The sequence below is a fragment of the Halichoerus grypus genome, chromosome 3, assembly GCF_964656455.1.
Source record: "Halichoerus grypus chromosome 3, mHalGry1.hap1.1, whole genome shotgun sequence".
NCBI classification, from domain to species: Eukaryota; Metazoa; Chordata; class Mammalia; order Carnivora; family Phocidae; genus Halichoerus; species Halichoerus grypus.
In genome coordinates, this window is record NC_135714.1 from 67,790,196 (window position 1) to 67,804,260 (window position 14,065).

At 47.0% G+C, this 14,065-nt stretch overlaps 1 protein-coding gene across 1 annotated transcript; it reads right to left on the reverse strand.

Annotated features, from left to right (window-relative positions):
* Positions 1 to 7,639: 7,639 nt before the first annotated feature.
* On the reverse strand, positions 7,640 to 13,074 carry NKX6-1 (NK6 homeobox 1). Its single transcript, XM_036120165.2, has 3 exons — positions 12,405 to 13,074; positions 10,499 to 10,671; positions 7,640 to 8,217 (listed from the first exon to the last, which is right to left on the reverse strand). The coding sequence occupies exons 1-3, from the start codon at positions 13,072 to 13,074 to the stop codon at positions 7,960 to 7,962; spliced, it is 1,101 nt and encodes a 366-aa protein (XP_035976058.2). The 3' UTR covers positions 7,640 to 7,959.
* Between the last annotated feature and the right edge of the window lie 991 nt (positions 13,075 to 14,065).

The window sequence follows — 14,065 nt, forward strand, 5'->3', positions numbered from 1 at the left end:
CTTGCTGCCTCTCTTCCTTAACCCCCAGTAACCAGCAGCAGCTTCACTCACTCCCTCTCTCTACTGCCTTCTCCCAACCTGGACTGTCTTGGAAAGAGTCATGTCCCTAGTTCTCAAAGGAAAGGTAAAGGGGACAATTCCAAATCCTCAGTCCTAACTTGAAATCCAGGGTCCCTTCTCTTCTTTGCACCTTTTTTTCTTTTCCTGAGCTCCCCAACCCCCCTGGGTTTCCCAGCATCCAACCAGTCTGAGTAAAGTTGAAAGTGTATCTGGGCCATGTTCCATGGGGAGAGAAATAATACTGCCTTGCAAAGCCAGATTCAGGCTTTTTTCATGTCTGAGATTCCTTTATGGGAAACAACATTATGACATGTTTAACCAAACTATACATCTTTATTACAGGACAGTCATCACCTCTTACATTTATGTGCTACTTTATACTTTATGAAGCCCTTTTGCTTTTGCAACTTTGTGAGGTAGTAATTTTTTTTTACTTTTTTTATTAACATATAATGTATTATTTGTTTCAGAGGTACAGGTCTGTGATTCATCAGTGTTACACAATACACAGCGCTCACCATAGCACATACCCTCCCCAGTGTCTCTCACCCAGCCTCTCCATCCCTCCCACACCCCTCCCCTCCAGCAACCCTCAGTTTGTTTCCTGAGATTAAGAGTTTCTTAACGGTTTGTCTCCCTCTCTGGTTTCCTCTTGTTTCATTTTTTGTGAGGTAGTAATTATTATTAAGATGATTTTATAGATAAGGAAATGGAAGCTTATTTAAGTAAAGTGACTTTTTTGGGGGTCAAGTTACCATCAAGAAATAGAAACCAGCAATAGGGCTCAAGTTTTTCGACCCTGATGAAGTTACCCAAAGGCTTCTTTCATACCACATGGGGTCATTCTGGTGGCATTTTCAAATGAATTTAAGTAATCATGAAAGATGCCTTCCTCAAGAGTCTGTCTTCAATACAGTATTCTTTATTCAGAGAACAAACATAGGTCTGTTAGATACTGTATTAGTTATCTATGCTATATAACAACTTATCCTCAAATGTAATGGCTTAAAACAATAAACATTGATTATCTCACAGAGTGGGTAAGGAATTGTGAAGAGCCTAGATGGGTGATTCTGCCTTGGGGCTCATAAGATGGCAGAGAAGATGCTGGCCAAGACTGCAGTCATGTGAAGGCTTGACTGGCCTGGAGGACCAGCTTCCAGAGTTTGTTTATACTCCTTGCAGATTAGGACTGATTGTTGGCAGAGGCCTCAGTTCCCCACCAAGTGGACCCCCCCATAGGGCTGCTTGAGTGTCCTCACAACGTGGCAGCTGACTTCTCCCAGAGTGAGTGTTAGAGAGAGAGACAGAGAGGAGGGAGCCATAATGCCTTTATGACCCAGTCACACACCATCACTTCTGCTGTACTCTGTTCATTAAAGTCATTAAATACAGCCACACTCAAGAAGAGGGGGATTAGGCTCCACCTTTAAAAGGAAGGAACATCAAACAATTTTTAGAAATATTTGGAAACCACTACCAGCAGTTAGCCTTTAAGTTTCACATAAAAAGAAAATACCCCTTGCTTACTTCTCGTCCCACTTTCACTTTTCATAACCTTTCCTCAGTTAAGTAGTTATCCTACACAAGACAGCAGGGTCCAAGCTAGGAGCAACTGGAGACTGGGCTTTTCATGATGATCATGATAGTGGTGATAATGGCTAAGAACTCCATAGCTTACTATTTGCTGAGAACTGTCCCAAGAACTTCTATATATTAATCCATTTACTTCCCCTAACAATGTTATGGATTAGATACAGTGATCTCCATCTTACAGATGAGAAAACTGAGGCATAGAGAGGTAGAGTCATTTGACCAAGATCACACAACAGTCAGTGATAGAACTCCAATTCAGATCAAATAATCTGGCTTCACAGTCCTACTCTCAACCACTATGTGATCTGATTGTGGCAATGGTAGAACATTTCTCAGACCCTCTCATTCACTTGGGACCATCTGGATTTGGAAGAAAATTAGGCAAACCCTTACAAACCAAGTAAGGGGCTCAAAGAGGAAAGAAGAAAAATCCAGTGGGGGCGGGGGGAGGAGCAGAGAGAAAAGGTTTACAAAATTCTTTTCAAGGGCTGAGCCACAAAAATAAATAAATAAATAAATAAATAAATAAATAAATAAATAAATAAATAAATAAATAAATGGACCTGAGCCATAGCCTCAAGCATAAGAACCAAAGCTACCCATGATGACTAGAGGAATTACTACAACCATGGACCCATGGAGAAGGCTGATTGGAGGCATGAAAACTTGGATGCGCCTTTATTTGAAGGTGGTTAGACCGTCTGGTAATAAAGTTAGTAGATTTTTTCAGCAACCTTGCCTTTCTGTGATCTATACAAGCAGATTGGTCCCAAACAATTTCCTGGTGATTAATAGTTTTTTCATAATTTTTGCATATCCAAAAATAAAACTATATTACAGAGGTGTGCTGGTTTTCTTTCTCAATTTGATATATCTTTCTCCCTTATAATAACCAAATATATTTGATAATTATATTTTCACTTTTCCTTTGGCTTTACCAAGATAGATAGAGGCAATAACATTAGAGAAGTGGTAGGGCTCCTCTATAAAAATAATGCTCACTTTCAGTTCTGTAGAAAAAAACTCTTTCTCTCCCTAGAATGAGGAAGGGATCCATCCTTGAATATATCTTCATTCAAACTAGCTTTTAGTATTCAAAATACACGAAAATAGAAGCTCTGGATGAGGCTTCTGTTTCAGAATCCTGGCCAGGCTCCAATAGATATTAAACACCACAGAGACATCATGCTCTACTTTTTCAAGTCTTCAAGTGTGGTATTCAAAGAACACGTTTTGTGGGGGCCAGAAAACAAGGGATGCATATCTAGACATTTCATCTTTGGGGTCAATGATCTGCTGGATGAAAGAGGAAGAGCAGAGAGTGTGAACTGAGGCTCTCAGATAAACTTTCCAGTTTGTGGAGCAACCCCAAGCCAATCTATGGAATGCTGAAGGCCAGAATTCGGGAAAATAGCCCGTCCCTTTGTCATCCCCTCACACCATTGCTCTGCTCCCTAGTCATACTTTACATTAACAGTGGGGAGGTGTTGTACGACTGTGTTTTCTGCAGATCTGAAAAGGGGCTATGTTAGGAAGAATGTATTTCTCTGTGAAGCTTGCTGTCTAAATACTGCAGAACAAAATACAGACTTTCCTGTCAAAAAAGGAAGTGTACTGAGGAACTGGCTTTTTTAAAAGTCATACTGAGGAGGGGAGAAGAGCATTTGTGCACGTATCTGTGCGTATGGTAGAAGCGAGGAAATTTAGTGCGGAGAAAGCTGTTCAAATTAGGTTAAAATAGAGTTTATAGATGAAATCTGCTTACCTCTGTTGTTACTACATGATCGTATTGTCAATGATTAACAAAGGAGCCACTGTCTCTTTAAACTATTCAGTGCTAGGAGTTCCCAAGTGGAATTTCACCTCTCCAGTGTGTGTGTGTGTGCGTGTGTGTGTGTGTCCACTGATGACCAGCTTACAGGACAAAACAGTGTGGATCTAGCCAAGTTTATGCTGGTCTAATAACATACTCATGTATATGACATTAGGCTCCAAAAGGTTTCAAATGCACCCTCAGACTCTGTTGTCTAGCACATTATTTCCAAGAAGAGCTGGCCTCCAGTCCAAACTGCCTGCACACTAAGCAATGATGAAATGCACATCTTTCCAGAAAAGAATGAGTGGTTTTCAGTTTCCCCCTTCCCACTGTCTCCCAAGGAGTGAAAGGAAAAGTGGATTAAAGTGCTCACAAACTTGGAAAGCCACTCACTATACCACAGCTTCTGGGAAAGAAGGCATAGAGCTCTAAGTTACAGAATCCTCTGAATGTGAAGTGAAGAGTTTAGCCACCAATGGAGAACTGAGCTTGGGCTTTGGAGACTAGGAAAATAACTTTGTAGAAGCTGCGAATTATAAATGCTGTTGGGACATCTGAGAGACCCATATAGGGCCCTTCCCTTCCATTCTGTGTCTCTCACCCAACCTCACTGACTCTCTTTTCAGAAAAAGAAACAGACACACACATTATAAAACAAAAATGAAAAAGCAGTTTTACCCTTCCTTTCACAAAAATCCTTGTTTTTCTCATTTCTCATGTTTCCATGTCGACATTTTGTTGCCTGCAAGCATTTTTAAAAGTAGAGGTTGACTGCAGGGGGAAATGGGTGATGGTGGTCAAAGGTAGAAAACATCTGGTGATGTGATGGTGACTATAGTTAACAGTATTGTATATTTCAAAGATGTTAAGAAAGTAGATCTTAAAAATTTTCATCACACGGAAGAAAACTGCAACTATGTGAGGTGATGGATGTTAATTGGACTTATTATGGTGATCATTTCACAATATATACATATATCAAATCATATTGTATCTTAAATGGATACAATGTTATATGCCAATTATATCTCAATAAAAGTGGGAACATTTTAAAAATAAAAGTAGTCCATCAGGTCACTTGCTGTTACTTTGTTTTTAAATCATGACCCCTTTAGCTGTAATGACTGGGTGGCAGCCTTAATCAGATGTTTATGGCTGGTTAATGCCATAAAAATTTCGAGCCCAAATGGAAAATGATTCTTACTCTGCTGTGCTTGAGGTGTTTCCTCAGCTTCCCCACCATGCTAACTCTTTAAAAAAATTCTTGTTGCACATACACAGAACCAAATCAAACCAACCAGTATAGAGGAACACCTAGGTAAAGTGTCCCCCCACCCACATATCCCTCATTCCCGGTTTTATGGGGCCAGTTGCAACTGGTGGCCAGCTGGAATCCTGGGTGGAAGTAAATTAACTGGAAACGTCAAGTCACTGTTGCAGTCAACTGGAAAAAAGGAAAGAATGCCAGTGCTGCAGGGCCAGAGAGCCCAACGCAACTCAGAGCACTTTCCTGCAAGCAGGAAGACCTTCGCGTAATTGCCTGTAGGGCGGAGGCCAGGCCACCAACCCTCATTTCTCAGATGCTCTCAATGTAAAGGCGAAGAGCTCGAGGGAATGCTTCCTAAAGGAATTGGAAGAGGTCTTTCCACATTTCTAACTTGAAATAAATACTGTAACCCTATTTGCTTCTTGAGAGAAAGCTTCGGTCTTGGTTCCAAGTTTCTATGATTGATACTACTATATTACTATTACTACTACTACTAACAACAACAATAATAGTTGTTATTATTATATTCCAAGAATAGCATTTCTAATTATCTTGTGAATTTTTGTTTTCTTAGGAAGAAGGAATAACTAAAAAGTTGCTTGGCTTTTCAAGGCAAAAAAAGGTTAAAAAGTAGTTAATAAAGTAGACAGGACACTTTCACTTGTTGCAAATTAACAAATAATAAAGTGCAGATAATAGACTTTCCACAACACCCCCTCCCCAGATTCTTTCACAAAAAGAGAGAGAGGGAGGAAGAGAGGAAGGGAAGGAGGAAGGGAGGGAGGAAGAAAGGAAAGGAGGGAGGGAGGAAGGAAATTCTTATTATTTATAGCTAAGACTCAAATTTCATCACTCCAGCACAGCAAAACCTCTTTTGAAATAGCTGCCACTCTATAGGATACACACCTCAGTCTTGCTAAGAATGCTAAAATTCAGAAGTTTAAAACTTATTGGGAACTTCACAGACAAACTAGAGAAAAGAAATAGGGCAGATTTGCATCCTTTCCATTACACCATGCCATCAGGAATATATTCTATAATAATTTCCTTCAGGCAATCACATTCCCAGTTTTCACAGTTTTTTTTTTTTTCCAAGGGAACAAAACAGACCCACACTTTCTTTACCTAACGCTAGCCTGAAGAATCTACTGAATTCTATTGATTTTTCTCTCTTTGAACACAAGCTCATTAACCTGAAACACTAAGGGGATAACTATATTTCACCAAGCCTATAACTGAGTGTCTGAAAACAAAAAGATCCCAAGACAGTGATACAGCCCTCTCCCTAGGTAGGATTCCTTTTTCTTCCCCCTGCAAATTTAGCTGCAGAAGCTGTGACATTGATTCCATAACCCTAAAGACTTTCGCATCAGCTAGAAGAAGCTTTCTTTAAATTCATCCTTTATTGTAATGGTTAGCAAAATCAAGGTTCCTGTCTTTCCAACAACTTCTACATTCTTACAAGCTACAGAGTGTGGGTAAATGTTAGCATCAAATAGCAGGGCTGCTGCGCCAGCAAGCTCCTCAGCCTCCTCTCAGCTAAGCGAGCTAGGGCTCCACCAAGGAGCTATCTTGGATATATGGAAATGAGGCCTTCCCAAAACCCTCCAGGGACTTTTTCGAAAAGGAAAAGGCGATCAGGAAAAAATTAGACAACACAGACATCAGAAGCAGCCTGTTAGACAAGTCTCTTCAAGAAGCCCCACGAGTGGGGCTACATTTCTTTTATCTTCCTAATCCAAGAGAATGAGAGATGTGACCCCACTCTTAAATAAATAAATAAATAAATAAATAAATAGCAGCTATCTTACCCAAGGAACCAATATAATAATTCTGTGGTCTTGACTTTTGAGATCTCTGGTGAGATCAGATGATCTCTACCCTTCCATTCAAGGCAACAGACGTCTTCAAACTGTTTTTTAATTTGATTTATCCTTTGAAACAGAAAGTGCATTACATTTAACTGGTCTTGCAAAGGGGGGTTCTCTTCTCTTTACAAACCGAATTCCTTATATAAATTAATAAATGTTAAAGATGCTAATATATCACCATTATTAGCTTAAAAAAGAAAACAATATACATAGTCTATAGTATTCTTATGATACAAAACACTTCAAATTCAATTACAGCAACTAAATGAATTTTTATGTTTCTGACCCAGAGCAGTTGTAACAATTCCCACCATCTACTTTAACACGCATTTTTATCAGAAAGGAATTAAATTAAATACAAGCTATTGTAGCCCCTCCCTCCCCAATACTTTCTTTAAATCACTAATAAATAGCAACAAACGACTGTGCAATTTCTGAGAGGGACGGAGAGGCAGGTCTGAGGCCTTCCCTGGTTCCACGTCTTCTACTTCGAGTCCTGGAGGCGGCAGCGGGACGCCTGGCAAGGGGGTGGTCAGGGACGAGCAACAAGGGACAAAGGGAAAAGTGAGATTGAACAAATCCAAACCCGGGCGAGGAGCGGGGGTGGAGAACATTCTTGTCTCGCTTCTCAAATTAAGTTCCAAATAAAAGGGAAACGTGTGGTTTGAGTAGCTCTTAAAGGGGGGGAGGGGGCAGAGTGAAGGAAGAAGGAGGGCCATCTTTTTATACCAAATTCAAAAAAGCATTTTACATTTTAAATATTCACAATAAAGTAACTTCTAGTCAGTGTGACTCACGATTTATTTACAAAGAGCCTTCAACAGGTTGCTTTAGTCGGCACAGCAGTTTGTGGGGGGAGAAGCCGCCCGCTCTCCTCCCATCTGTGGCGGTGGCCCGCCCGCGTGGCTCCGAGGTCCCTGCGGTGGGTGTGGAGCCTTCAAGAACACCTCTCCGCGCCCCGCCCCGGCCGGCCGCGGGGGCGCAGGCGGGAGGGGGCGGTGCGGGGACCGCGGCAGCTCGCGCCGGGGGGACGGGTCTAGGGGACCGAGCGGGGCCGGGACGGTGGCCCAGCTGCGAGTTTCGGTTGCCTTATCTATGCAGTGCATTTCGAGGTCTTTTCTGCCTTCCGATCAACCCCCGAGTGTCTCTCTCTCTCTCTCTCTCTTCCCCGGCCCCCTCAACTTCCAGGTTAAAAAAATAGATATGTACATCTCAGAAAATAGCAAAGGGCCCCGGCGGTTGGGGCCGGGTCCTCCGGGGCCCCGAGGGGCGGGCAGGCGGGGCGCGCGCGGTCCCCAGGGCGGAGGCCGGAGGCCCGGCAGGCGCCGGGGGGGGGGGGCGGCGGGCGCTCAGGACGAGCTCTCGTTCTCGGACGCGTGCAGCAGGAGGCCGCCGCCGCCGCTGCTGGACTTGTGCTTCTTCAGCAGCTGCGTGATTTTCTCGTCGTCCGAGTTGGGGTCCAGAGGCTTGTTGTAGTCGTCGTCCTCCTCCTCGTTCTCCGAAGCCCCCTTGAGCCGCTCGGTCTCCGAATCCTGCTTCTTCTTGGCCGTGGCCATCTCGGCCGCGTGCTTCTTCCTCCACTTGGTCCGGCGGTTCTGGAACCAGACCTGAGGACCAAGAAAGAGGAGGAGAGGGGAGCCAGCGGGGACAGGAATTGAAGGCGAGCGGATCCAGGCAAGGCTGCCTCTCCCAGACCCCCTGGTCGCTCCAGCGGGCGGGCCCCTGACGGCCTGCCACCCTCCCTCAGAGACCTTCCTTGTTCGGGCCGTCAAAGTCTGTCTCCAACGCGCCAGCTTCCTCCGAGTATCCGGCACCAACAAACTGACTGCCGTTGCCATAGCGATAGTAACACAAGAGTACAGACGTTGTCAGTGAGCTATCTCTAAGAAGAGAAAAAACTTGGAAACTTAAAATAAGTTTCCCTAAAAATGAGCCCGCTTTCCTACTTTGTAGTTTGAAGTAGAAAACTTCTCACCTTCCTACGTTTGCCTCATAATGACTGTGATTTTATTTGTTATTTACTTTCTTAGATTAAGACTTTGAAACAACTTGAAGTGTACTTGCTTCTTAGTGTGATTTGGGGGGGAAAGTACGGCATTTACCCCAATTACCTCTGTTCTCCTTTTCATTTTTGGATATTTGTCTGTTTCACGGATCTCAAGTCTGAATCCACACAAACATGGTAGGTAAACACTCCCCTCCCCATTTACACTTGTAATGTACCATGTAAAGTTAAAAAAAAAGAAAGAAAGAAAAAAGAAAAAAATTTGCTAAAACAGAAACCTCAAATCACTAATAATAATCAACATAAATGCTTGAAAATATTGAATAGGTTAGCTAAAATCATCACAGTAGTTTGTGTGTGAGTCTTTCTCTGTGGTTTGTTTTTCATAAAACCAAAAATCAAGCTGAAATTTTCATTAGTTATTTTTTAAAGTGAAATTTTGCCAATTACATTATTTCCCACTGTTAGCATGTCTAGTCTTTCAAATATTATTTTAATATTGTTCTTCTCTAAGACATTTATTTTATATAACAAATATTTTAAGCTATTCACGATGTTTGACACCGTGTTTGATACACATAATTTAACCTAAAGCATCAGCAATAAGCAAACAATTTCCCAAAGATATTATCCTCTTTTTATGCTACTCATCCCTTTTCTCATCCGTTATGTATTTTATCTAGAGAATCAGAATTGTTAAGAAAGTGATTTTTATTTTCCTTATACAGCTATAATAATTCACTTTTAGCCACACAGACATATTTACGGTGACAAATGAAGACTTCCAGATTACTGTGGTAGGCTCTGTACCAACCACTGCAAAAATAATTTTAACTGTGATGGTATTCTAATGGTCACAAACAAAATCACTCCTGAAATGCATTTTATGATGCTTGCCCCAGGGGAAATACACTCTAACCAGCAGACGTGGCTAACAGTTATTCCTACTTAATTTAAGGAGCAACAAGATTACTAATGAAAACAGACTTACACTCCTTCCCCTCCAAAAACACCCAAATATAATAAACTGAAGAAGAGACACAAAAAAGAATACTGGAAATACTGGAAAACATTAGATTTAATTTACCTACTGGTTCAATCCTTTTATTTTTCAGGGAAAGATTTCTCAAATTTGATTCCCTGGAAATATACTATACAACTTATAAGCTAAGTGACATTTTAATTATAAATTGTTGTCACAAACAGTAAAATATCATACATCTGTTGATGAACTTAAACAGAATTCTTTCGTAATACAGTAATAATCTTGTCAATTCATTTGGAAAATTGCTATTCCAAAGTTTTGGTCCTCAGGTAAACTAAAAGCAGATTCATGTCCTGCTAAGTTGGATCCTGTGGACTTTTTTTTTTTTTAACCTACAAGTTAATTTAGTAGCACTATAAGGCTGATCTACATCGGGAAATTATATAACTAGCGGAGCTTGAATTGACAAACAAAAGCTTGAATATCCTTACAGATTGAATAAATAGAAGCTATCTAACTGGCGTGATCTATTCTAAGGGCTGATATTTCGGTCATGCTTTTATTCTCCAATAATGGCGAGATCCCCCAGCACATGCTGCTATCTAGATTAACCTAATTTCAAAGGCGGGGGCTTGATTCCTTTTGTTCATCAACAGTTTGCCCGCCTCGAGACCCCAGGGCCTTTGTAACCCCCACTCCCACCCCCTTCGCTGATTTCATCTTCTCCCCAGGCTCCTAAGATCCGCACCCCGGAGCGGCTGTTTGTTAGAGGGTTGTGTGTGTGTGCGCGCGCGCGTGCCCTTGTGTGTGCGTGTGTGTGCGCGCGCGCGCGTCTATGTGCGCGCGCGCGCGCTGGGAATTGGGAGACCATCCCTCGAGGTTTGCAAGGTCTACTCACCTTGACCTGACTCTCCGTCATCCCCAGCGAATAGGCCAAGCGAGCCCTCTCGGGCCCCGCCAAGTATTTCGTTTGTTCGAAAGTCTTCTCCAGAGCGAAGATCTGCTGGCCAGAAAACGTGGGTCTCGTGTGTTTTCTCTTCCCGTCTTTGTCCAACAAAATGGATCCTTGATCTGCGAGAACAGATAAACAAGGGAAGGGGAAAAACAATCGGTTACAAGCGGCTCCACTGAATAGAAACAAACTCAAAACACGATGTTTTTTGGAAAGCTTATTCCGCGGCAGACATCACAAGTGTCTGGCGCTTCCAGTCCCACCGCGCGCCTCCCTTGGCCTTTTTACGCCCACCTGTTTTTAAAAGCCGGGTGTGTTTGGAGCAGCAGTAAATAACCTTCTGCCGAACACAGACGTCAAACAGTGAGGGAGCGCATTGCTGAAGTTTGCCGGGGCCGAATCACCAGGCCCCAGTAAATTGAGGAATGCCGGGAAAAGGCTCCTCTCGCCTCCCAGTCCAGTCAGTGCTTGCTCGGCCCCGGAGACTTTGCTTGAGGATGACTAGTTTTTTTTTTTTCTTTCCCCCCCTTTTTTTCCTTTCCTTGAACGCTTTCTTAACCTGTGTCCGCACAACAAAGGGCGCCTTGTTTTTTGCACACAAGAGAGCTAAATCGCCCCCAAGTCTAACGCCTCTGCGGCCGAGGGGGAGGGGGTGCCGCCTTTGTTGGCGGTCCCTACATGGCCATCAAAACGAATACAATAGCGTCTCCCCGACACCCTCACCCGCCCGGGCCGCCCTCCATCCGGAGGCTTCCCAAAGGAGCCTCTACTTAGCTCCCGCAACTTCCCTTAGTTACTGCCGCTCAGCCACACGAAAGAGGCCTGGAGACTCGGGGGACTCGGTCAAGAGCAAAGAACGGAACAAGAGAAAGACCTGGGCTGGGCCTCGAACTCCACTTGGAAGATTAGGAGCCTCCGCGGCGGTGGCCAACTACCCAGAAAATTGGACGGATCGCGGGGCAACTCAGTTGGTTTGAAGCAAGGTCTTGGTGGGATGTGCATATTCCCCGGTCCTTCTGTCGCCACCTCGTTCTTCCTCTGGTTCATTTTCATGTTAGGATGTTGAGGGCCACGATGCTTCTCAAAATTCCCAAGCCCAGGATGTTCCGGCCCTTCGCCACCCCCACACCCCTTCCCCGGGGCCGAGGCAGGTGGGAAAGTGAGAGCCCAGCGGAGGGGAGTGGCCCGAAGTGACTGAGCTCGCTCCTGCGGCTGCCGCGGGCCTGTCTTCAATGGGCTCACCCGGCCCGACTGTACTGGAGTGGGGGGGGGGGAGCTCCTCGAAGACGAAGAGGTTAGGTAGGGACACCCTGGGCCGAGACGTACATGCAAATACACGCACTCGGGCGGGGGGTGTGGAGGGCTTGCAGCTGTCGTGCCCCACCAGTTCGCAGGGAGGCCAGTTAAGCTGGCGTAGGTAGAGTGGGGCCCTCGCCGACAGTCGGGAGCCAGGAAAGAAGGGGTGTAGCCGGGGTCTCAATGGCCTCTCCTGCCCTTCCCACCTCTTTAACCCAGGCAGGGCCTGAGATTGTCGTCAGGCTGCTCCAGAGTAGCCGAGGCCTCGGGTGAGACACACGCCTAGCACCGCGTTGTTTTCAACGCGGACTCATGCACACCCGCTCCTCGAGGCGTGCCCAAGACTTGGAGAGCGGGGGGGGGGGGGGGGGGGGCCTTGGACGCAAGCTTAGGGAAGCCAGAGTCCCTCAATGAATGCCCTGGCAGAGCCCAAATCGTGCGATTCTGGCGCTGCCAACCTACTGGGGAGCCAAGAGGGTGCATGGATCCCCATGCACACCAGGGGCCATGACCCGAGAGTGGGCAGAACACACACAACTCAGGCGATCGTACTCACGAGGAGTGCAGGCCAGGCGGGCGTCCCTCCAGGGTGGGCTCTGCATAACTCCTGGCCAGAAGATGGGCGTCCGGCCGGGCAGCTCGGCCAGCGGCTTGGGGTACCGACCTACGGCGGCCACGGCCGCTGCGCTGGGGCTGAAGTAGAGCCCAGGCGGCGGCGGCGGCGGACTCAGGCTGCTGAAGCGGGGCAGGCCAGCCAGCAGCCCCGCTGGGGATGAGGCGGCGGCTGCAGCGGCCGCGGCCGCCGCGGCAGCTGCCGAAGCGGAGGAAGCGGAGGTGGACGAGGAAGAGGAGGAGGAGGAACCCGAGGGCGAGGCGGAGGGCAGGGCGGCCCCTGAGGCCACGGGCATGGAGGGCCGGCTCAGGATGTCGTTGATGCCGTGGGGGGTGGCGGCTGAGAGCTGCTGTGGGGGGCTGCCCAGGGATGAGAGCCCCCCCGCGGTCGGGGGCTTCAGGCTGCCTGGGTTGTGGGCGCTCAAAGGCGGGGAGGGCGACGACGAGGAGGATGAGGAGGACGAGGAGGAGGGGGGGCCAGCGGGCAACGGGGGGTACGCCGCGGGGTACAACGGGGTCTTCATTTCGGCCATGCTGTGCAGGGCAGCCAGGGGTGGGCTGCTGAGCAGGAACGCGCTCTGCCGGGTGCCCTCCATCGCCCCCACCGCTAACATCCCACGGCCAGGCCGGAGCCCGCAGCCACTCAGCGAGGGCGCCGGCCGGTGCCCCGGTGGGGCTCAGGAGAGCGAGGAGTGCCGAGGGCGCGAGCGAGGAGTAGCTCCGTGCTCCCAGAGGCGACCTGCCAACTGGGCCGAGAACGCCGCCGCCGAGAGTTGCTCTCGAAGCTGCGCAGCAGAAATGTCCAAACACGCCACTGGAGAGGCGGTGGCTCGCCGAGATCAGTGGGCGTCCGGGCGGGTTTGGCTGTCCTTTCGCTCCTAGAGTCGTGGACTCAATCTCGGTCTCTTCTCTCTCTTCACTTTTCCTCGCCTCTCAATGTGCGCTACTTCTCATCTCCCCGGGAGAAATAAGCAAAGCAAAACCCAGGCCGGCCCCAGAGTTTGCAACAAAGTTAAGAGTCACCGAATCTCCACTTCGATGTTGGCGTATAGGGACTGGCTCGCTTTCTTTGGGGAGGTTTAAAGGACTCCAGGTTCCGCCGGACGCGCTCCTCTAATCTTACTTGACTGCCCTGTTCTTTCGCTGCGAGGCTGATTCGCACTCGGCGCTCGCTGCTCCCGGGGAGAGAGAGCGCATCCAGCCCGCGGGAGGATTTTGCCTCTGGGCGGGCTTCCTCCGCCGACTCTGCCAGGGGCTGGTGCGCCAGAAAGGGCAGTGCCACCAATCCCCGCCACTCCCGGATTCGGCGCGCCAACCCGCCTTCCCCTCTGGGCCACGGGGCACTAGAGTTGCAATATTGAAAAGAAAAACGGGGAGAAAAAAAAAAACACAGAAAAACAAAGACTAAGTGTGAAAAGTCTGACGGCTTCGGTTACGGCTCCGTTCGTCTGTCCACTTCTGCAAACGGGCCTGGCGACCCCCGCCCCACCCCCCCCCAGCACCCTCTCTTCTTCTCACTCTCCGCCTTTGCCTCTCCTCTCTCGCATTTTCTTCGCGGCTTTACAGGCTTCGTTCTTCTAAGTCCTGTCCTCTGGCCAAGCTGAC